Raw genomic sequence first — 24,735 nt, 5'->3', positions numbered from 1 at the left:
GCTCTAGGCCCGTGGGATTCAGTAGTTGTGGCACGTGGGCTCAGTAGTTGTGGCTCACAGGCTCTAGAGCACAGGCTCAGTAGTTGTGGCGCATGGGCTCATTTCTTTTTATCACTGAATAATATATCATTGTATGGATGGATATACCACGGTTTGTTTATCCATTTGCCTGTTGAAGAACATCTTGGTTCCTTCCAGGTTTTGGCAATTTTGTATAAAGCTGCTATAAACATTTGCGTGCAGATTTTTGTGTGAAAGTAAGTTTTCAGCTCATTTGGGTAGATAACAAGGAGCTGGATTATATGGTTAGAGTATGTTTAATTTTTTAAGAAACTGCCAAACAGTCTTCCAAGGTGGCTGTGCCATTTTACATTCCCACTAACGGTGAATGAGAGCTGCTTTTGCTCCATGTCCTCACCAGCATTTGGTCCACAGATTAATTTGAGTTGTTTATGTTTTGTCTGTCCCTATACTGATTTGGGACCTTGATGAGCAAAGAGGGACTTGGTAGTAGTAGTAGGTTGTGGACTGGCCTGTGTTTAGTCATCTTTCTATATATAGAATTGACAGCTACCACCGTTTCCCATCTAAAACACTAATCATTTTCTTTCAGATCCTCTCATCTGAAAATTAATCTTTGCTTTTGTTAGACTTTTGAATAATAATTGATTGCTTTTCTTCCTTAACACAATTTTATAGCAGGTCTCTATATGCCTTGAATTTTGGAATGGACACATAGCTTAGGGAACCTAGAAGTCAATGTTTCTTCAAAGTCAGTGCTAGTTTCTATTTCAACCAGAGTGTATGAAAGTGCTGCTTTCTCTACATCCTTGCCTACTCCTGATACTGCTGGATTTACTCCCCCACTCACTGTTCTTATTCTTTTCTTCGAAGAATTATTCTTAACTCTGTGGCATAGTAAGATTCACTGAACATTTTATTGAGGTAACATGGTCCATTTGGTAGATTTGAAGCTTGAATGTAATAAAGGTTTCTTTTTTTTAGATATTTTAATTTTTGTGCAAGTAAACCCATTTGTTTTCCATAGGTAAAAATATTAGCGTCATCTATCATCTAAATATATTTGGTCTTGAATCTTCATTAAGGATTAGTATAACTGGATTATACTGCTCTTGGATGAGAGATGACTATAGAAATTTAAGATTGTGTTCTGGACCATCCTAGCCATTTAGAGTTAAAATCAGCTCCAAGATGTTTTTAATACCGAGTTAGGATACTTTCTGAAACAGCTGATACTAGCCTATGCATTTTTCATATTTGTTTTTGAAGGAATATAATAACTCATAATTTCTGTTTTCATAGATTATCTTGATAATGGTAATAATAAAATGGCAATTCAGCAAGCAGATAAATTGTTGAAAAAGCATAAGGATCTTCATTGTGCTAAGGTAAGTTCATTTGCCCTTGAGTTACTTATATTTGGTGGGTTATGTACTGTAATCTTTAAAGGGAAGAGGTGTTTAATCTCTTTAGTGACTGTGTTTTTCAGAGTATTTTTTAGGCCATTTATTTGCCTGATCACTTAAATGAAATGCCATAAAGAGTATTTAATTAAAAGCTAGCTGCTTGTTTTTTTGGACATGACTTATCTAATTTAATTATTTTATTTTCACAAAGTCCTTCCCCCCCCACCCCACAAAGTCCTTTTAAGCAACGTTGTGCATTCTTTTTGTTTTGTGCATTCTTAATATGACTGAAATAGGAAATAATCTTTTTTTTTTTAAGGGAACTTTATTTTTATTTATTTATTTACTTTTGGTTGTGTTGGGTCCTCATTGCTGCATGGGCTTTCTTTAGTTGCGGCGAGTGGGGGCCACTCTGTTGTGGTGCTCAAGTTTCTCATTGCGGTGGTGTCTCTTGTTGCGGAGCACGGGCTCTAGGCGCTGGCTTCAGTAGTTAGGCTCGCGGGCTCTAGAGCGCAGGCTTAGTAGTTGTGGTGCATGAGCTTAGTTGTTCCGTGGCATGTGGCATCCGCCCGGACCAGCGCTCAAACCTGTGTCCCCTGCATTGGCAGGCGGACTCTTAACCACTGAGCCACCAGGGAAGCCCTGGCAATAATCTTTATTTGCTGATATTTTTAGTAAAATAGTTGATTCACAACCTAGGCATACCTTATAACTTATTTTGTGATTTCAAATTGTCTTTCTTTGGTTCATATTTCCTTTTCTGTCCTTTTAAAACTGATTTGTGTTTTCTTTCTATCAGGTTTTAAAAGCAATTGGTTTACAGAGAACTGGAAAGCAAGAGGAAGCCTTCACCTTGGCGCAGGAGGTGGCAGCCCTTGAACCCACAGACGACAACTCGCTGCAGGCACTGACCATTCTTTACCGGGAGATGCATCGACGTATGTTTCTTTCTTTTCATTGTCTTTAAAACTGTGCTTAATTTTTTGGGTATTTCTGAGTTCTCTGTTTGTCCGATTTACTTATCACTCATGATTTGATGGATAGCAACAGGTAAAAAATGCATTAACCATGGCTTGCAAAGGCTGTAGGCAGAGTGGATATTTTACATGTATTAGGATCCTTGGATTGGAATGAGGACTTGAATTTCATTTATGACATTTTGATTTGCTAAATGAAAGAGTTGCTTTTTTTTCCACTTTTTAATATGGAAAACTTCAAACACAGAAACAGAGAATAGCATAATAAATCCCTTTGTGTCCATTTCTCACCTTCAGCAATTATTGAGACATGATCAATTTTATGTATACCCCTCTGCCTGCCAGATTATTTCTAAGCATATCCTAGGTAGTCTGCCTAGTTTCATCTATAAATAAAGTTTTTCATTGTTGATTTCTTAAATATTTTATTATGAAATACATATCTTTAGTAATACATATTATAGAAGAATATGTTTTATGTAGCACTAGAACATTTGATGTGGAATAAATGAACATTCATAAACCTACCACCCAATTTAAGAAATAGAGCATTATCAGTACAGGCATACCTTGGAGGTATCGTGCGTTTGGTTTCACATTAAAGCAAATATTGCAGTAAAGTGAGTCATATGAATTTTTTGGTTTCCCGGTTCTCTCAGCCTTCATAGAATTAAAGAGAGTCAGGGTCTTGCTCTGGGTCAGGCTTTGGCTAAAGGGAATATTGTGGCTAGTTTGATCTTCTATCCAGACCACTAAAACTTTCTCCGTTTCACTTTTTTATCATTTATGTGTTCACTGGAGTAGTACTTGTTTTTTTTGGCCGTGCCTCACGGCTCGTGAGATCTAGTTCCCTGAACAGATGTTGAACCTGTGTTCCCTGCAGTGGAAGTTCGGAGTCCTAACCACTGGACCTCTAGGGAATTCCCTGGAGTAGTACTTTTAATTTCCTTCAAGAACTTTTCCTTTGAATTTACAACTTGGATAACTGGCACAAGAGGCCTAGCTTTCAGCCTTTCTTGGCTTTCGACATGCCTTCCTCACTACACTTAATCATATCTAGCTTTTGATTTAAAGTGCCAGACATGTGGCACTCTTCCTTTCACTTGAGGCCATTGTAGGGTTATTAATTGGCCTAATTTCAGTGTTGTGTCTCAAAAAATAGGGAGGCCTGAGGAGAGGGAGGTAGATGGGAACGGCCAGATAGTGGAGCAGTCAGGACACACACATATTTGTTGATTAAGTTCAGGGTCTTATATGGTTGTGATTTGTGGTGCCCCCAAGCAATTACAGTAGTAACTTCAAAGATCACTGGTCATAGATCACCATAACAAATACAATAATAATGAAAAAGTTTGAAATATCGTGAGAATTACCAAAATGTAACACAGAGACACAAAGTGAGCAAATGCTGTTGGAAAAATGGTGCTAATGACTTGCTTAGTTGCTAGGTAGCCACAAACCTTCAATCTGTAAAACACAATATCTGCAAAGCACAGTAAAGGGAAGTACAATAAAATGAGGTATGTCTGTACTAAGAAGACTTCCTGTGTGTCCTTCATCAATCTCATTTCCCCTTTAACTTCCTAAGAGGGATTTGCTATCTTGAATATTTTTTATTCTCTTGCTTGTCTTTAAATCTTTATCACATTTGTTTTTCTAAGTAATACATTATTAGTTTCACTTATTTTGGACTTAACATAAATGGATTCATGCTGTACGTTTTCTGTGACTTGCACTTTTCATCTAATTTCCAAGTGGTTGTAGTTAATTCATGTTTACTGCCACAGTATACTTCACTGGTTGACTACACTAGAATCTAGAGTGGAGGTGCTAGGTCATAGGGTAGGTTCAGCTTAAAGATAAACATGGTGTCAACTTATCTTCTAAATTTACCTTCCCACTAGCAGTGTATCAGAGTTCCATATGCTTGTCATTGGTATTCTTTTTTTTTAAAATTAATGTGATATTTATTTATTTGCTCTGGGTCTTAGTTGCAGCAGGCGCCCTCCATAGTTGCAGCTCACTGGCTCCTTAGTTGCGGCACATGGGATCCTTAGTTGTGGTATGTGAGCTCTTAGTTGCAGCATGCCTGTGCGATTTAGTTCCCTGACTGGGGATTGAACCCGGGCCCCCTGCATTGGGAGCTTGGAGTCTTAACAACTGCGCCGCCAGGGAAGTCCCGTCATTGGTATTCTTAGACTTAAAAAATTTTGCCATCAAGCCATCATGTTGTACTCCTAAAAATATACAGCTTTTGTCAATTGTTTCTCAGTAAAACTGAAAAAAATAAAATAAATTTTTTGCCAACCTAGCAGGCAGAAAATGTTATTTTATAGTTCAATTTTGTGTTTCATTCTTATGAAAGATAAAACTTAAGAATTGAGGTATTATATCTGATTATTTAGGGATTATGTTGATTTAGGGATATGGATTCTCTCCCAGCATTTCAAAAAAAAAATTATCTGTCCTAAAAGTATTGGTTGAATGTTTTTCTATGAAAAATATTGTATCAGAGTCAAAGATGAAAGGTATTCTTTGCTTTCATGTTACTCATAGTCTATGAGGAAACATAGATCAATAGATAGTATGTTGCATTATGTATTAATAAATTGTATAAGAGCGTTATTTAAAAGATTTAAAGATGGCAGAAGGAAGCAGTGTACAAACTGGGATGGAGGAGCAGAGATCGTGTTCAGGGAAGGATTACATTTGAACTGGGTCTTGGATGATGTTCACTCAGTAGAAAAGAGAGGAAAAGGGAATCCAAGCAGAAGGAACAGTGTTAAAGTCATGCAGGTCTGATACAGCACAGAGAATCTAGTGGAACTACAAGTAGTTTGATGTAGCTAGAGCATAAAGTGCAGGAGGGAAGAGTTTGGAAGAAGATAGAAAGGCTAGATAGATCCTGGAGGGTCTTGTACATTGTAAACATCATGGGGAGGCCTGACCTATTCCATGCTTCATCGGAAAACACCTAAGCAAGGTAAGAGTAATGAGCAGATGAGGCAAAGCAAATACTTTCTCCTTCCTTAATGATAGGAGACATCTATTTCCTCCAAATAGGAAAAAAATTAAATGCTGTTAAGATTTGTTATACTTCAGTAATTAAAGAAAATTCTCTTTCTCTTTGTTTTAGCGGAGTTAGTCACAAAACTTTATGAGGCAGCTGTGAAGAAAGTTCCCAATAGTGAGGAATATCACTCTCACCTCTTCATGGCCTATGCCAGAGTGGGCGAATACAAGAAAATGCAACAGGTAACTTGATGCCCAAACCTCCTGGGCTGCAGGATTTTCTATTAATGTGGTTTAACTGCAGTGGTATGTGTGTCTGCATGTGTGTGTTTGCATATATGTGTAGAAGTGAATCTATGTATTTGTGTGTGGAGATCAGCCAGTTATTTTGTGTGTGTGTTTTAAAGATGAACAATTATTCAAGTTCTTTAAATGTTTTCTTTGGGAAATGTGATTGTTCCTTTGTGGCCTGATGGTATGTTTTGTTTGGTTCTGGTAAGTTGGCTTCAGATTGTCTCACTGCATCAGATTGCTGTTGTATTTTCAGAAAATGGGCAGAAATCCTAGAGCAAAAAATGAACAGACTATAGAAAGATTAACTGTAAAAGTTTACATCTATTTTGTAAATTTAACTGTTTATATAGCCTGCTAAGATTTTTAAATCCATGGCGGGAAAACCCCTATTGCTTGGGATGCTTGTTTTTTTTTTTTTTTTTTTTTCTGGATGCAGCTTATCTGCCAGTTAGCACATTTTAGGTGTTCCTTGTACACATGTGAAGGAGCCTTATTTGGATACATTTGGACTAATAGGTGCATAAAGCTGGCATCCCAGAGAAATGAAATTTGCACTCTTAAGCTCATAAAGGGTTATGATGTCAAGCTAGAATTTTTAAAGAAATGCTTTGTTTGGGGGTATAATGTGTTTGGAAGGCAGAGCTTTCCTACTTGGATTTTTATTTTGTCTTGTTTACTTGAAATATCAAACTATAACAATAGGTAGGTAGACCAGGGAGGGTGGAAGATACTATATTAAGATAAACCCTTTCTCTTTCAAATCAGTTTTTGTATTTGCTTATGTAAGTTTTTAAATTGGAAGAGATTTTTTGGCCCAAATATAATTCTTTGAAGAAATTTTATCATTATTTTATTTATCATTGGAGTATTGATATGTTCTCAGGAAAAATATTCACAGATTATAATTTTTCTTTTATTGTAAAATGGGTATATATTTTTTAAATTGGCAGCACTAACCATATATACATATAAATCCTTAGTATCATTTTTACTTCTAGGAATATGTTTTTTTTTTTTTTAATTTATTTTATTTATTTTTAGCTGCGTTGGGTCTCCGTTGCGGTGCACGGGCTTCTCACTGAGGTGCCTTCTCTTGTTGCGGAGCATGGGCTCTAGGCACGCAGGCTTCAGTAGTTGTGGCGCACAGGCTTAGTTGCTCCATGGCATGTGGGATCTTCCTGGACCAGGGCTCAAACCCATGTCCCCTGCATTGGCAGGCAGATTCTTAACCACTGTGCCACCAGGGAAGCCCCTAGGAATATGTTTTAAGTAAAGTATATTAAATGTACATTAATACAGACAGAGTGAAAGAAATTATAGTTCACCTATGTGGTAGAAAATAATGCAACACCCCGCCCCCCCCCAAATGGTACTGTGTGTCTTTATTTGTTGACATAGAAAGATATTCCCAATATATGTTAAGTGAGAAGAGCAGGTTGTAAAATGGCCTTCTCTCACTCCCTTCCCCTCCACCCTTCCTTATTAAGTATATGTACCGAAATGTCGCCAGGATATAGGGCTGTGGATACTTTCCATCTTAATTTCTGTTCTTTCTTTTTTTTTTTTTTTTAAGCATGTGTTAATTTTATGATCCCACGAAATATATTTTTGAAATATGTATTATACACACATTTATAAAATAACAAAAAGTACAAGTTCATGCAATAGCAATATTAAGGTAAATTTTGAAAAAGGGAAAAAAATAATCTACCACTTGAACAGATTATATTTTTGTATGGTTTAACTTTACATGTTGCCAGAGATATATACAATTTTGCATCTTGCTTTTTGGAGACATAGCTTTGATGTGGCTTAGTAGTTATGGTTTCTTAATATGTTTTAACCATAGCCTGCTTTTGCATTATTTTAGTCTAATATGTTGGAAGAATGGAGTCCTCTAGTGTTAAATGTCTTAGAATGGAACGTCTGATTTTTATTCTGTCTTTGTTGCTGCTTAAGGTAGTTACAGTTCTTAGCTTATATGTATGCTTATTTTGAAAGGGGAATGTCAGTCTGGGGTAATAGGTATTTTATAAATTACATGTTATGTTTCATAAGGGCTTTTGTTTTGTTCACTGCTGAATCCTCACTTCATGATAAATGTTTGTTAAATAAATGAGTGATTTGCATAAACTGGTGGAGGTAGGAAGGAGGGAAGCCAGGGAATCACAAGATTTAAGGACTTCTGCCCCACAGATCATCTCTGGCAGGTAAATTTAAAACCACCTTGAATAAAGAGTTGCTAGTCATTCATATGGTGACTAGACTTTCCTTTTTCTGTAAGTGACATTCCTATTCTCTGAGTCACCAGTTTGCAGCCACGTTTTTCAAATTTCTCTCTGGTCAAAAGTTTTCTGTAGCAGCAGAATGCTATCACCTATAAGATAGTAGGGTGTGGGCATGAAATTTCTCTTTTATGTTAAAAGTTCATGTTAATTTAATATTCTATTCCTTTTTATTTCTGTGTGTCATTATAAAAATGTTTTCTTTCCCCAAGTTATCAAATAAAATTGGTTTTCTAACACTTTCTATTTCATTTCTCCGGTTTGGTGTTAAGAGCAGGGACCTCAAGCCATTCTAGACTCTCCTTCTCATCTTCTATGTCCATTTTGTCTCCAGATCATCTTGATTCTACCTCCACAGTGTCTTTGAGGTCTCTCTCTCTCTTTCTCTCTCTCTTTTTTTTTTTGGCCACGGGGCTTTCTGGATCTTAGTTCCTGGATCAGGGATCAAACCGATGCCCTCATCAGTGGGAGCTCGGAGTCCTAATCACTGGACTGCCAGGAAATTCCCTGAGGTCTCTTTTTCTATTTGATCTACCTCATCCTGGTTTAGTTCTTCATTGCCTCACCTCTTATTTTTCCCTATTTTCTTTCTTCACAGTACTGCTAAAATACTCTTCCTAGAAGAGTATAGATTTATACATATCACTCGCTTACTCTGTATAGACTCCTTTTGGAATGCCTTATAACAAAGGTACCTCTGTCTACCTTTTAGCCCTTTTCCCTTCTCCTGCTCTTAATTTTTTGTTTCAGCTAGATGTCCTACTTGTTCTTGTCAACATATATCTTTTCTTTCTTTAATGTTTTTGTTTAATTACTCATTTTGCTCCTACTTCGAATTGATTCATTCACTTATCCATTCACCCCAAATAATTGTATTATTTGTATATGTATTCTTACCCCCCATCTTTGCCTATAGATATTCTGTTTCACCTTCAAGGTCCATCTGAAAGACTGCTACTTTGGAGAATGCTCTTCCCTACTTTTCCTTAAAAAAAGAAAAAGAAAGGAATAAACAAACATACTAACCTTGCCTTCCTTGGAAACACCCTAGTGTGGTGTTTTTGTATAGGGTGTTTTTGTTTTCCTTTTTTTTCTTTGGCTGTGCCGCTTTGCTTGTGAGATATTGTTAGTTCCCTGACCAGGGATCGAATCCGGCCCTGGCGGTGGAAGTGCCGAGTCCTAACCACTGGACCGCCAGGGAATTCCCTGTATAAGATGTTTATTTTTATTGCCAAGAATATTTTAGTCGTTTGAATATTTGTCTTATCTCTTTCCCTTGCTTTTAAGTGCCTTGGGGATCGGGACTCAATCTTTGTATCCTTGGCAGGAATAGACATTTCCTTCCACTTAATAGGGGCTCCATGTATTTTTTTCAAGTGGATTGAAGATAGGCAAAAGATTAAAAAATAAAATAGTAACTGTGATAATTAGCTGACAGAGTTCTTAGCATTGACTACTAGTTGGCAATTATGGACAGATTCTCAGTTTTACGTGAATAGATCTACTTTGCTCCTTTGTGCCATGTTCCTACTTCTAAGTATTTGCATATTATACATTTCACAATGAGAGGCTTCAGTTCTAATTAATGGTATATTGAAAGAACCTGAATATTTTCCTAACCTAAGAACTATTTTTTGAATTGTATCAGAGTAATTTTGTCTGATTTTGAAGTTTAAATATACTGTGTGGATTTCTTTGTTTTACTATAACTGATTAGTGCAATGGCTTCAGTAAAGTTTATTGATATACATTCATAACCCAACTTTTGTTTTTGCTTGGTAGTCTACCAGAACTATATTGGATTGCAGTATTCTCTAGGAACACTGGGTCTTCAGTTTAAGAAAATCTGATTCAAAAGGTGAAATATCATTCTTGATATTGGGATTACCTCTATTGTTATGCTGTAGAGAACATCCATCAAGTTACTAGGCACTTACAGTAACCAGCATATGTAAACATGTTGCTATTTTCCTAGGAAACTTCTTGCCACATGTCTAGGTCATTAATTACCCTCTGTATGATGTTTTCTAAGTTAAGTATTTATGGCTCTCTGTCTTTCAGGCTGGCATGGCTCTATATAAGATTGTCCCCAAAAACCCTTACTACTTTTGGTCTGTGATGAGCTTAATAATGCAAGTGAGTATGGCATTCAATGGGATTGAGATTTGTTTTTATTTTTGTATATAGTAATTGTCCTTAATGTGTCCTCTGAACATCTTGGGTAATGTGTTGCAGCATGTGTCAAATAGGGATGTGACATATTGTCAGTTGATTTTTTTGAGTTGAGGAGTTTTAGTATTCTTTTTGAGTTGATATATTGGTTTATTTGTGTGTAGCACAGAGTGTATTTCCTCTGAATCTTAGATCCATTACTGGGTTACTTGATCAAGTATGAGCCTCGAAATGTTTGATATTTTAACTTGAGGTTTGTCTTTAAGGCACTATTGTTGGTTGTTGAACGGATCATTGAACTGGGTGACCTTGTTTCATCACTTCTGCTTTCTGAGCCTCAGTCTGCTCTTTTGCAGAATGGAGATGCTCATCTCCCAGAGCAGCTATAAGTACCAAGATAAGACACTGTGTATGAGAGGATGGGGAGAAAAGAGTTAAAATGTAGCAGTTAAGAACAGAGAGGCTCTGGAGTTAAAATGTAGGTTAAGAACAGAGAGGCTCTGGGTTCAGACAGGTCTGCTTTCAAACATTGGCTTCACCATGTCTCTTGAGCTGTTGGAGAATCTTTTAACCTTAGTTTAACTATAAAATAAGCATAATAGCTACCCTGAAAGGTTGTTTTCAGGGGGTAAATGAGCTCTGAGCAGAATCTTTGGCAATGTTAAAATGATTAATATCATGTTAAGGTAACTGTAGCTAATAGTAAGCCATACTATAAATAGAAGGAATTGGCATTTTCCTTCTAATATGTGAAGGTCTCAAGAAGACATCTCAAAGGTTTTTGACTCTTCAAATACCTGGTACCCTTTATATATACTAAATAGTATAAATGTATCCCCTCTTAACATATTTCTAGAAAAAAATGTATGAATGGTCTAATATTTAAAAGTTAGGTCATATTGTGGAAACTATGTATTTCAAGAATGCATACAATAAGAATCTTTAGTAAAGAAATCTCCTATAAAGCAAACCACTCTCAAGTTCAAATTAGGTCTGATATTTGACATAGTGGGTTGATAATTTTGTGCCAGAGTCACAATAATGGTCTGCAGGGTAATAATATAAATAGTGCAAACATTTTTCTTTTCTCCTTCAGTCTATATCAGCGCAGGATGAAAACCTCTCAAAAACGATGTTTCTGCCCCTTGCTGAGAGAATGGTAGAAAAAATGGTAAAAGAGGACAAGATAGAAGCAGAGGCTGAAGTGAGTAATTTAAGCCCCACTTTGTATTTGCATGTTTTTGATGTTGTTACAATATTATGAACTGTTGCTTTATTCCATTTAGAGAACTGGGTCCTCACTCTTGCCTTTTGTGTAAATGTGAAGCTTTGGAACTCCCCAGCCTAGGTATAATGAGTGAGGTTCTAGCATGTTTCTAGAAAGTACCCTGCTGAGATATAGATAGGAGAGATACTATGGTCTGATTCTCACTGTTAATTTCATCTTATTTGAAGATATAGTGTTCTTTTCTGTTAGATAGCTTTTTAAAAACATACAAATGACTTATCTTTTTATTATTGAAAAGTTTCAATGGTTGCACTTCTTGTTTGTTTGTTTTGTAAGGTTGAACTTTATTATATGATCCTAGAACGTTTGGGAAAGTACCAGGAAGCCTTGGATGTCATCAGAGGAAAATTAGGAGGTAATTTTTAGAGTTTTCTTAAAGTTTTTTTTGTTTTGTTTTCCTATTTAAACATGACATTTTATTGTGGAAAATTTCTTCCACATACAGAAACAAAGATATAAAGACTTTAAAAAAATCACTTGCGATCATTTTAGATTCTTTCAGGTTTTTCTGTATTTATTTTTTTAAAATAATTTTTAGTTGAAAATAATTCATGGGGACTTCCCTGGTGGTCCAGTGGTTAAGACTTCGCGTTTACGATGCAGGGGGCCTGGGTTCGATCCCTGGTCAGAGAATTAGATCCTACATGCCACAATTGAGATCCCGCATGCCGCAGCTAAAGATCCCGCATGCTACACGGAAGATCCCACACGTGGCAACGAAGATCCCATGTGCCGCATCTAAGACCTGGCATAGCCGAATGAATGAATGAATGAATGAAAATAATTCATGGATTCAGAAAATTCAGGGAGTATGATTTTACCCCAGATCTCCAACCCTCTGCCCTCTACATCCTTCTCCAGTTACCTGTTCTGTATATCCTTCTAAAGTAGTATCTTGCCCCTCCCCCTTCCCTTTTTTTTGTTTTTGGGGTCCTAAGTTTTATTTAAGAACTCATACAAAATATTCCAGATAATTGAGTTTTGTTTTGTTTTTTTTTGATGTGGACCATTTTTTTTTAAAGTCTTTATTGAATTTGTTACAACATTGCTTCTGCTTTATGTTTTGGTTTTTTGGCCATGATGCATGTGGGATCTTAGTTCCCTGACCTGGGATCAAACCTGCACCCCCTGCATTGGAAGGTGAAGTCTTAACTACTGGACCGCCAGGGAGGTCCCCAGATAATTGAGTTTTAATCCTCATCTTCCTCCTCTTCTTCATCTTTTTTTTTTTTTTTTAAAGAAATTTATTTATTTTTGGCTGCTTTGGGTTCTCATTGCTGCACGCAGGCTTTCTCTAGTTGCAGCGAGTAGGGGCTCCTCTTCGTTGCAGTGTGTGGGCTTCTCATTGCAGTGGCTTCTCTTGTTGTGGAGCATGGGCTCTAGGCGTGCAGGCTTCAGTTGTTGTGGCACGTGGGCTTCAGTAGTTGTTGCTTGCGGGCTCTAGAGTGCAGGCTCAGTAGTTGTGGTGCATGGCTTAGTTGCTCCGTGGCATGTGGGATCTTCCCGGACCAGGGCTCAAACCCGTGTCCTCTGCATTGGCAGGCGGATTCTTAACTACTGCGCCACCAGGGAAGCCCCTCTTCTGCACCTTGAGTAGTCTGAAAGTAATGCAGTTCGTAACTTTCTTTGCTGTTAGCAACTACGCGTAACCGATCACGATCACATAGGTTTTTCTTCTTCAAATATTTTATGGTGAGATATTTCAAATACCTTTTGGAAAAAGCTACCTCAGAAGTTACAGTAATCTTGCTTTTGCTTCTTTCGTTTGTTACAACACCTCCACCAAGATTCTCAGCTTTTCCATTCACTTTGATTCTCTCCTGAAAAAACTGCTCAAAATTGGCAGCATCCATGATTCTGTCTTCTACAGGATGGGTACAGTCAAGAGTAAACTTCAGGACCTGCTTTTTTTTTTTTTTTTAAATTTGATTTTATTATTTTTTTTTTTGCAGTACGCGGGCCTCTCACTTTTGTGGCCTCTCCTGTTGCAGAGCACAGGCTCCGGACGCGCAGGCTCAGTGGCCATGGCTCACGGGCCCAGCCGCTCCGCGGCACGTGGGAACCTCCCGGACCGGGGCACGAGCCCGTGTCCCCTGCGTCGGCAGGCGGACTCTCAACCACTGCGCCACCAGGGAGGCCCCAGGACCTGCTTCTTTTTTTTTGCCCCCCCTTTGCCACAAACTTTCTACCAGGCGCCATGGTGGCAGCGGAGGCAGAAAGGGGCCCCCCACTTTTTTAAACCACAATTGAGAATATACTGTACCTTGACCCTAAGAGTAATCTTACTCTGCACAATGTTCTTAGTAAATATTTTTTTTCTTTAAAATTTTAAAATGTTTATTGTGTCTGTCCTATGAAGGCATTTGAGTTTGTGACCTTTTCTCTCCATACTCTTAGACCCATTGTTTTTTTACCTAAACAGTGTGTCTTAGAGATATACCTCACTACCTCATTCTCTTTAATGGTGCCCAGTGTTCCATAGTATAAACGTAGACAGTTTACTACATAGCTCATCTTTGAAGGGTATTTAGGCTATTTGCAAGGAACATCTTTGCTATAAACCAAATTGCCCTCTAAGAGGCTACAGTGTGCATTTCCACCAGCTGTATTTGCTATTAGATTGTAAGAGGGCCTGTTTCTTTGCATATTTACCCACTTATATTATCAAAATTTTAGATCAAACTTTTAAAAAAATATTTATTTATTTATTTGGCTAGGCCGTGTCTTCGCTACCATATGCTGGATCTTCCTTGCCGCATGCGGGATCTTTAGTTGTGGCATGTGAACTCTTAGTTGTGTCACGTGGGATCTAGTTTCCTGACCAGGGTTCAAACCTGGGCCCCTTGCATTGGGAGCGTGGAGTCAGCCACTGGCCCACCAGAGAAGTCCCATATCAAACCTTTTATGTTTTTCAATGAGATAGGTAAAACATACCTTACAGTTTTTATTTAGTTATGAGGGAGGATAATTATTTCTCCATTTGTTTAAAAGCCATTAATATATTTTTTTCCTCTGAGCTGCTTTTTCTTATCCTTTTCCTATTTCTAAAAATTTGGTTAATCTGCTTATTGATTTGCAAGAGTACTTTACATGTTAAAGAAGTTAGCTCTTTTCCATTGTTGTGAAAATACTTCCTCCTTTGTTGTTGGAAAACTGATTTGTATGAACTTCATAGATAGCATTAACTATTCCCTTATTTTTGGACACATAGGGGATTTTGGTTCCTAAATATTTACACATCTTTGATTTCCTTAGGAGAAATTCGTGGGAATGCAGTTATCATTTTGACAACCCTGGTTTTTTAATTGTGCCTTTATGGTTATTGGGAGTAACTAACTGTAGATGAGTAGCCTCAGAACTCTCATTAGGTCCAGCCATTAAAAAGACTTTGTTTTTTACAAGTATGTATATCCTTTACTAGACTTTGTGCTATCACAAAACTGTAATAGTAACTGAGTTAAGTACTTTAATTATATAAAATGTAGAAAGAGTTTTGTTTTTGTTTTTATTTTTAATGTTACTCTCTAACTTTAGCCTCCTTGCAGGTGGGTACAAGTCAACTTTGTTTTTATTCAGTTAGGTTGTAGTTGTATGGATAGTTACACTTTAGATTCTCTATAGAAAATTCATAATGTAATTGTTGGCATCCTTAATCTGCTAAACCATTCTAAAAGGACAGGGCATATCTAATTTGGTCAGAAATATAGTCCTAGTTTTTTTGTTCTCAACTGTTGGAAGAGTTTGATTCATCTCTTTTCTTTTTTTATCTTCCTCATAACATCTCCCCTTTCTCATCTCATTCCAGTCCAAGCTTATTCAATGTTTTGGAAATGTATGGATGGTCTGTCTATGGTCTAAATATATCAGGTCTAAATATACCAGTCCTTAGACGCTGTTGGGATTTTATGTGTATCCCACACACTAGATCCTCAACTCAAGACATTCTGGATCCTTGTATTTTGTAGAAGAAAAGGATTAAAAAGTTTAGTATCAGAAATATACGATTTTTCCTTTCAGGAAAGTAATCTTTAGTGAGATAGTAGTTTGTATCTAATAGTGGTCCCATTTTCTAAGAGTGAATAAGAAAATGTGACAGTTTCCTTCTTGTATATGGATTTTGTTCTGGTTTCTGAGCAGAAATGAAACCAGCTTACCAACTTTTATAACTTTTAATTGTAGAGAAGTTAACAAGTGAGATTCAGAGTCGGGAAAATAAATGCATGGCTATGTACAAGAAGCTGAGCAGGTGGCCAGAGTGCAATGCCCTTTCTCGGCGCCTCTTACTGAAAAAGTAAGTAGATGCTTCTTTTTGGACTATGAGACTGGAGTGGGGCTTTCAGGTCTCACCATTGATTTTTTTGGTCTATATATTTTGAGATTTCTGGGCATAAAGTGAAATCTTTTAGTTGTGTGTTCTGGATATTTTTTTTAAAGTTTTTAATGAGCCTTCATCTTTTTTTTTTTTTTTTTTTGCGGTACGCGGGCCTCTCACTGTTGTGGCCTCTCCCGTTGCGGAGCACAGGCTCTGGACGTGCAGGCTCAGCGGCCATGGCCCACGGGCCCAGCCGCTCCGCGGCATGTGGGATCTTCCCGGACCGGGGCGCGAACCCATGTCCCCTGCATCGGCAGGCGGACCCTCAACCACTGCGCCACCAGGGAAGCCCAAGCCTTCATCTTTCAATAAAGAGGTGTAATGGAACTTAAGCCACCAGGGTGCTAAGTATTCAGAATGAATGCTGAAAAGTCATTAATTTGTCAAACTCAATATTGGTCTAAAAGAGAGACCCTCCCCTTAGCCCCCCTAGAAAGCACTAATGTGGGGAGTTTTCTGTTAAGAATATTAGTTTTTTATTAAGGGCTGCATGAGCTGTTTTTTTTTTTTTTTTTAATTTATTTTGGCTGCTCTGGGTCTTACTTGTGGCACGCGGGATCTTTGTTGTGGCAGGTAGACTTCTTAGTTGCGTCATGCATGCGGGATCTAGTTTCCCGACTAGGGATTGAACCGGGCCCCCTGCATTGGGAGTGCGGAGTCTCATCCACTGGGCCACCAGGGAAGTCCTGAGAATATTAGTTTTTTAGACCTGGTCATTTTATTGAAGGAAAGAGTAGTTTCTTGAAAATGTTTGACTTTGAAAATGCCTCTGGAGTTGTTGCCCTTTTAGGGCTGTAGAAGAAACCCAGAGGGAAGGTTGGGCTTCTCCTAGTAAAGACTAAAATATAACTTAGAAAATAAGTTGAATAACATGGTTCCTCAGGCAGATTTGTCACAACTTGGGTTTAATCCTGTGTGCACCATTCAATCTGATTTTAGCTCAGATGACTGGCAGTTCTATCTGACTTATTTCGATTCTGTCTTTCGACTGATTGAAGAAGCCTGGACTCCTCCTGCTGAAGGTGAACAGTAAGTTGTCTTCTTTCCTGAATTACAACACTTTTTAGTATGGTGTAGCAAAATGATTTCATTGTAAGCCTAATTGAATTCTCTTTTTCTGTCTCAATAATGTATCCCTTTCAAAGCAAGACATTTTTCCATTTTTAAATTTTAAAATAAATATGTGTTCATTGCAAAAATCTTAAATTAGTACAGAAATGTATGGTGTGGAAAGTGTTAGTTCCTAGTTTTCCTATCATCCCAGGATGATTTTTTTCTTTTTCCAGTTTTATTGAGATGTAATTGACACAGAAATAACTCTTGATAACAGTTTGGTGTCTTCCAGATTTATTTGGAAAAGACAGTTTGGTGTCTTTTCTTCCAGATTTATTTATATTATGCATATACTAATATAATTATTCTTATTTAACATAAGAATGCAATTATGTTAGATGTAATGGTTTACAACTTCGTATTTCACCCCCTAAAGTGTATCTTGGGCATCTTTCCATATATGGTGCATACAGATCTGATTAATTCTTTTTAATGACTTAAGAGAACTCCATTTTAGAAATGTACCAAATTCATTTAATCTGTCTGCTGTTGATAGATACCATTATTGTTGCTGCTTCCTGTTTTGGGGGCTATTACAGACAATACCACAATAAATATAATGAGCTCTTTTAAAAAAGTGAATAACAAAATAGGGTTTATGATACCAAATATGAACTGAGGCTTACTTTATAATATTAAGTAAGTCATCTAATTTTTCTCAGCCTCATTTTTCTAGCAATAAAATTTACTTATGTTTTTAATTAGGTAATATTTTATATATGCAAAATTATTCATTCTTTTTTTAAGAAAGAGGTAGAGGTGGTTAGTCACTCTGCAATAATCAAATGACAAAATTGAGAGGAATCATATGCCATGTTAACTGTCAGAATATGCTCATATTTCTCTTTTATTCTAATTTGTGTTGTTTTATAATTATCACAGTACTTTCTGTTATTTTTAATTTGTTTCTTAAAATCAATTTGGCTTGATAGAGGCACAAAATACCTTTTTCATGTGTTTATACCTAGTTCTTTAGAAGGAGAAGTACATTATTCTGCAGAAGAGGCTGTGAGATTTATAGAAGATCGGATAACAGAAGAATCTAAAAGTTCTCGCCATCTCCGAGGACCACATCTGGCTAAACTGGAGCTGATTAGACGTTTGCGACGTCAAGGTTTTAATGATGAGTACAAACTGGGTAAGAAGCTGTAATGATATTTGGGAACCCTGGAGAAGATACAGGGATGCCCTCAGTACCCAAGTGCAGTATCTATTCTCTGAAGCCTACAGTGATAAAGTTGTGTTTGAGAAGCAAATGTCTTCATAACCTGAAAATATTAACTAATGAATGGATCACTTATAAAATTAACCCTCAATCACACATGCAACTCAGCTTAACTTTAGCATCTCTCCCTATTCCATCAGAGTCTGTCAGGCATTCTTTTGCTGACCCAGCAATAATGTCAAAATCAATTTCAAAGTAAATAGCCAGTTTTATAAAAGTTTCAGGATTTCAAGAAGTGAATGAAAGGTTTCTTGAAAATCTACCCTAAGCACTCACAAAACCATTGACGAAATAACATCTGGCAGAGTTAGAGCAGTTAAAGAGCAGTTAACAGTTGAGAAAATTTATTAGGACAATGACAAGATGGGAGAAAAGTATGATTTGGATAGTAAAGCATTAAGAGAGGCCTTCAGGAAATTTGATGAAACCCTTAGAGGTTTTTGTAAAATGGTTCTTTTTGAGCATACTACATAAGAAGTAAATGTTGTCATATTGTACTAATTCACAGTTTTGTGGGGAAAAAAAGCACCACTCCCCCCAAAATCAGTAATTCTTTGCTCATACTAAGAATTAGCTTTAGTTTTAATTATACCCTAAATTTTTTAAGTTTAGGAGAATAAACTTTAAAAATTTCTTTAGTTTCATTTTTTTAAGATAAAGCTCCAAAGAAAACTTTTTTCCCCACTCGTCATTATAGAAATTTAGTTCTCATTAAAACTTGAATAACTTTAAGAAGGTTTCTTTAGGGACCAGTTGTCCTGAGATGATGAGCACTTCTCAATACCTAAAACCTATCCTAGAACATCTTTGTCCATTTTAATCATGTAATTAATGTTCTTTGCAGCTCATTCTAAAATTAACTGTGACTATCTCTCTGTCATTTCCTATGTAGATTATTCATAACCAATTTTGAATTCCATGTTGACTTCTTTCTTTGGGTCTACCTCAATTACTTTAGTTGGTGTTTGTTTTAGAATCGCAAATGAAAATTTTTATGTGACCTTCAGCAAAATATTGTTAAAGTATATTGCAAAGAATTGCTTTCTTCAGATTTCCCTGATGGTCCAGTGGTTAGGACACCGTGCTTCCACTGCAGGGGACCTGGGTTCGATCCTTGGTCGGGGAACTAGGATCCCACAAGTCGCCTGATGTGGCCAAAAATAAAAAAGAGTTGCTTTCTTTCCAAAGCTGGATATAAAACTACTTGGATCTGTTTTCACACTTCCTATATTCATCCCTTGTCTTTCTCTTCTCTCTCACCAGCCTGAATCTTACAAATTGGTGAATCTTACAAATTTGTCTCCACACACAAAAAAATTTTTTTCTTTTTGTTTTTTTACCAGACCAGTGAGTGATTCTTAGTCTCTTTTGGATCACAGAGGCATGTGAGAATCTGATTAAAGCCATGAAATCTCTGTTCCCAGAAATGTGTGAGCAGGAACCCAGACCTAAAATCTTACAGAGACCTTGTTAAAAATCTCTCCTTCCTAAATCTAGTCCAATTTGAGAGTATTTTACTTTTATTATTTTTATTTTTAATTTGAGGAAAAATAAAATGAATTGGTAGCTTTCAGCATATCCAGGTTTAAATTTTCCATAGTGAGTGACTTTGGAGTTATTGGCCCTTGGCTCTCCCATTTATTTTCTCTTCTGTTGGTGTGCCTGTTAACAAACACTACCTTTCATTTAGTTAACATATATTTAATATTTGTTAAGTAGTTCAGGAACTGTTGTGGAGAAAAGCATGTTTGTTTAATGTTTGCATATAAACTTGTCTTTAAACTTTAATGAAAAATTTTAAACTATTTAAACTTTAATTGAATGAAAAACTTCACATTTCCTCAGTGTAATAACAGGTAAACTGAGTTCGCAAGATTCAACTCCTTTTTAGTATTTATTTTTAAACTGGCAAGCTATCTTCCGGCCCTCATTGTCATCCTCATTCTCATTCAAGCAAAATTTTCATTTAATTGAAATAAATGTTTTTCAAGTCAGACTTCTCACTTAAATTAGAGATTGCTTCAGTCCATGAATAATTTAGTGATATTTCCCCCCCCCTCTCTCTTAGGTGATCCAGAAGAATTAATGTTCCAGTATTTTAAAAAGTTTGGGGATAAACCTTGTTGTTTCACAGACCTCAAGGTGTTTGTTGACCTCTTGCCTGCTACACAGTGTACAAAAGTAAGCAGAGTTCTGTTGGGTACCTGTATTTATTGCAACTAGGTTAAGTGTTTGGGTTTCCTTTCTAAAATGGGTGAAAGTGGTGAACATGAGATATCAAGATATTGTGCTATCAAGCCAAGTAGTCTAGGTGCTATCAGATTAAAGGCATGATTTCTTGTAAAGTTGAGCCGCAATGAGAATAAGCCCCTGGTAGATAATTGGATTCTTCTGTTGTGTGTGTGTGTGTGTGTGTGTGTGTGTGTGTGTGTGTGTGTGTATGTATGTATGTGTATATATATATATATTTTTTGAGATAATTGTAGATATACATGCAGTTGTAAGAGAAATAATACAGAGAGATCTGTATACCCTTCACCCACTTTGTCCCAATGGTAAGATCTAGCATAATTATAGTATAATGTCATAATTAGGAAACTGACATTGATAAAATCCACTGACCTTATTCAGATTTCATCAATTTTACATGCATTCATTTGTGTGTATACGTGTGGTGTGTTTGTGTGTGTATATTTAGTGCCGTATATAGTGTATGGATTCATGTGACCACCACCTAGACAAGATGCATAGTAGTTTCACCACCAGGGTCCCTCCATGTGCTCCCTACATTTTTTTACCTACAGCCACCTCCCTGTATCTCCTCCTTTCCCCATCCCTCTCCCTCAGCAACTACTGATATTTTCTATTCCTATAATTTTGTCATTTTAAGAATGTTATATAATGGAATCATATTATTTATAACCTTTAGAGATTGACTTTCTTTACTCAGCGTAATTCCCTGGAGATTCATCATGTTGTTACATGTACCATGTCCATTCCTTTTTATTGCTGAATAATATTCCATGGTATGGATGTACCATGATTCCTTTAACGTGTTGAAGAACATGTGGGTATGTCCAGTTTTTGGCTATTACAAATACAGCTGCTGTGAACATTTGTATACAGGTTTTTTTTATGGGAACCTAAGTCTTCATTTCTCTGAGAAAAATGCCCAGTAGTTCAGTTGTGGGGTCTTATGGTAGCTGCACATTTAGTTTTTTAAAGAAATGGCCAGACTTTTCCACAGTGACTCGATATCTTTTAAATTTCCTTTAGCAATGTATGAGTCATCTGGTTTCTCTGCATCCTCATCAACATTAGGTGTTGTCACTATTTTTTATTTTAGCCATTCTAGTAAGTGTGTAGTGATGTTTCATTATGGTTTTAATGTACATTTCCCTAATGGTTAATGCGTTTGAACATTTTTTCCTGTGCTAATTTGCCATCTGTATTTTCTCCTCAGTGAAGTGTCTTTTGCTCATTTTCTAGTTGATTTGTTTTTTTACTGTTGAGTTTTGAGAGTTCTTTAGCTATTCTAGATACAAGTCCTTTGTCAGATATGTGGTTTCAAATATTTTCTCCCAGTCTGTAGCTTGTCTTTTCATCCTCTTAACAAGATCATTTGCAGAGCAAAGTTTTTTTTTGTTTGTTTGTTTGTTTTTTGCCATGCCATGCAACTTGCGGTATCTTAGTTCCTCGTCCAGGGATCTAACCCAGGCCCCGGCAGTGAAAGCACTGATTCCTAACCATTGGACCGCCAGGGAATTCTCAGAGCAAAGTTTTAAAGTTTGATGAAGTCCAGTGGACTTTCCTTTTAATATCTTGTCTCTGATTTGCTCAAAACTGTAGCAGTTAATTGCTGATTATGTCAAATCATGATTCATTCTTGCTGAAGCAGTCTGAGACTCTTAAATCTAAGGGATTAAAAAAAAATAAACTTGAAGACCTAAATAGACATTTCTCCAAAGAAGACATACAGATGACCAGCAGGCACATGAAAAGATGTGCAACATCACTAATAATTAGAGAAATGCAAATCAGAACTACAATGAGGTATCACCTCATACCAGTCAGAATGGCCTTCATCAAAAAGTCTGCAAATAATAAATGCTGGAGAGGGTGTGGAGAGAACCCTCCTACACTGTTGGTAGGAATGTAAATTGGTACAGCCACTATGGAAAACAGTAGGAAGTTCCTTAAATAATTGAAAATAGAACTACCATATGATCCAGCAATCCCACTTCTGGGCATATATCCAGAAAAGATGAAAACTCTAATTCGAAAAGATACACACACCTCAGTGTTCATAGCAGCACTGTTTACAGTAGTGAAGACATGGAAGCAACCTAAGTGTTCATCAACATATGAGTGTATAAAGAAGATGTGGTATATATATACACAGTGAAATATTACTCAGCCATAAAAAATAATGAAATATTGCCATTTGCAGCACCATGGTTGGACCTAGAGATTATCATACTAAATGAAGTAAGTCAGACAGAGAAAGACAAATATATGATATCACTTATATGTGGAATCTAAAAAATAATACAAATGAACTTATTTACAAAATAGAAACAGACTCACAGATGTAGAAAACAAACTTATGGTTGCCAAAGGGGAAGGGATAAATTAGGAGTATGGGATTAACAGATACAGGCTACTATAGCAAAATATATAAAAAGAATTTACTGTATAGCACAGGGAACTATATTCAATATCTTGTAATAACCTATAATGGAAAAGAATCTGAAAAAAATACATAGCTAAATCACTTTTCTGTATACCTGCAACTAATACAATATTGTAACTCAACTATACTTCAATAAAATTAAAGAAAAGAAACCCTTTAATTTTGGAATAACTTTACATTTACAGGAAAGTTGTAAAGATAGTAAAGAAGGTTATACTCTACCCTTCGCCCAGCTTTCCCCAACATTAACATCTTAAATTACAGTGGTATATTTGTCAAAACTAAGAAACTAACTTTGGTACATTACTGTTAACTGGCCTCTAGACTTTATTTATATTTCTGTAGCTCTTCCATTAATGTCCTTTTTCTTTTCTGGGATCTAAGCCTGGGTACCATATTGTAGTTAATTGTCATCTATTGGGAGTTTTTGATGTGATAGAATCAATGTAAATCAATTATATGTATATCAACATCATGTAAAGAAATACTGATATGTATCAAGAGAGTCTGTGACTTTGGTCAGCTTTACTCATAAAAAACTCTAATTAGTGAATGTTGGAAGTCTTGCTATCACAGGGCTACCACAACCTGTTTTTCCAGAAAGACTATCATCCCCATATGGAATGAGTGAAACTCAATGGGAACACAGTGGCAATGACTACAGTATTTGTTTCGTGACCATATCCTTAGCTCACCAGCACTTGATACTTTGGCAGTCTTGAGGTTACACATCTAGGGCAGATGGAGCAGTGCATTCCCAAACTGTTAAGGAGCCAGTGGTCTCTACTGGGTTCTGAAATGACTACCATTGTTCACTTTGGTTTAGAAAAAGTTGTTCTTGGGTTGCTGTGCTTATAGGGCACAGGCTAAACTTTAGAAGTTTTCTAGATAAATTGTAACATATCCAGAAAAGAGGGTTCTGGGTTATAGAAAGACTTGAAAGCCTATGAGAGAGAAATGGTTGAGTGGAAGAGATAGGTTTGGTATGGTGATGACAGAGTACTTTATTTCTCATAATTTGAAAAGCTGTCCTGTAAAAGAGGGAAGAGAACAGGGCCAGCAAGAAGTTGTTGCAGGGAATTAAGAATTTGGCTCAGTGAGAGAAAGATCTTTTTTATAGTCACAATTCTCTAAAAAACACAGTGTGGGAGTTTCATGTTACTGGAGGGATTTAAGCAGAAAATAAAACCACGTGGGAGAGATTCATTCACTAAGTGTTTGTCGCACATATTATGTGCTAAGTGCTAAGGTAAGGAATGATTGATCATGTTTTATAGTGCTTACTGTCTTGTAAGTTAAAGCATCAAATGATGGGAAAGCATTAGAGGAATGCTTATATCATATTTAGCTGAGATTCATATAGGTTTGCTAGCATAAATTTTAGTACCAGAAGCTCTACTTTATTGGCATGTTTGAAAATCTTAGATCACCTCTGTGACTGCATATACTAATAATCTACTGGGAGGAACCCTCTAGAAATAGTGAAATACTAGCAGTGATGAAGTGGTCATTGTTCAGTGAGACAAAGGATTTAAAGCTGTTGCAGTGAGTTTTGTAGTCCTGTGTAAATTTTTAATTGAGAGGGGTAATTTTGCTGCCACAACTTTTTAAATGTAGGATGACTTCAATAGCTAAAAATCCTGCCACTCAGCAGTATGTTTGTCAGAGGATTGCAAACTGTCCAAGTAAGGTTCAGACTGAGAACTGTTGTCCCAATGAATTAGGAGACGCATTTTAAAATGGGACTGGCCCCTAAGAGGAGGCCATTGAGTCCAGTTATCCTGAAGAGGCTCACCCATAGAGACGTTTTTATATTTTGTTTCCTTTGCCTTGGGGTTTTAAGCTAACAATAAAATAATTCCAGTTTTTAAAGAAGC

General features: G+C 36.7%; 2 protein-coding genes across 3 annotated transcripts in view; one reads left to right on the top strand and one right to left on the bottom strand.

Moving 5' to 3' along the window:
* NAA25 (N-alpha-acetyltransferase 25, NatB auxiliary subunit) overlaps positions 1-24,735 on the top strand; it is a 74,837-nt gene that overhangs the window by 9,931 nt on the left and 40,171 nt on the right. For both annotated transcript variants that reach the window (XM_032602377.1, XM_032602376.1), the window contains exons 2-11: positions 1,324-1,409; positions 2,227-2,365; positions 5,541-5,659; positions 10,057-10,131; positions 11,264-11,371; positions 11,732-11,810; positions 15,635-15,746; positions 16,767-16,856; positions 17,909-18,078; positions 20,234-20,346. In XM_032602377.1, coding sequence (XP_032458268.1) covers positions 1,324-1,409; positions 2,227-2,365; positions 5,541-5,659; positions 10,057-10,131; positions 11,264-11,371; positions 11,732-11,810; positions 15,635-15,746; positions 16,767-16,856; positions 17,909-18,078; positions 20,234-20,346 — 1,091 coding nt within the window. The remainder of the gene's footprint in view (positions 1-1,323; positions 1,410-2,226; positions 2,366-5,540; positions 5,660-10,056; positions 10,132-11,263; positions 11,372-11,731; positions 11,811-15,634; positions 15,747-16,766; positions 16,857-17,908; positions 18,079-20,233; positions 20,347-24,735) is intronic.
* LOC116738722 (60S ribosomal protein L22-like) lies at positions 12,646-13,654 on the bottom strand. Its single transcript, XM_032602380.1, has 3 exons — positions 13,620-13,654; positions 13,044-13,372; positions 12,646-12,674 (listed from the first exon to the last, which is right to left on the bottom strand). The coding sequence occupies exons 1-3, from the start codon at positions 13,652-13,654 to the stop codon at positions 12,646-12,648; spliced, it is 393 nt and encodes a 130-aa protein (XP_032458271.1).

Source organism: Phocoena sinus, chromosome 14, assembly GCF_008692025.1.
Source record: "Phocoena sinus isolate mPhoSin1 chromosome 14, mPhoSin1.pri, whole genome shotgun sequence".
Taxonomy (NCBI): Eukaryota; Metazoa; Chordata; class Mammalia; order Artiodactyla; family Phocoenidae; genus Phocoena; species Phocoena sinus.
This window is presented reverse-complemented; position numbering and strand designations above follow the sequence as displayed.

Coding starts and splice junctions, on each gene's coding strand:
- LOC116738722 (XM_032602380.1), bottom strand. CDS start 13,654: ATGGCGCCTGGTAGAAAGTTTGTGGCAAAGGGGGG. Junction 13,373..13,619: donor AAGTTTGTGGCAAAGGGGGG/GCAAAAAAAAAG, acceptor TCAAATTTAAAA/AAAAAAAAAAAAGCAGGTCC. Junction 12,675..13,043: donor TTACTTTCAGACTACTCAAG/GTGCAGAAGAGG, acceptor AAAAAAAAAAAG/ATGAAGAAGAGGAGGAAGAT.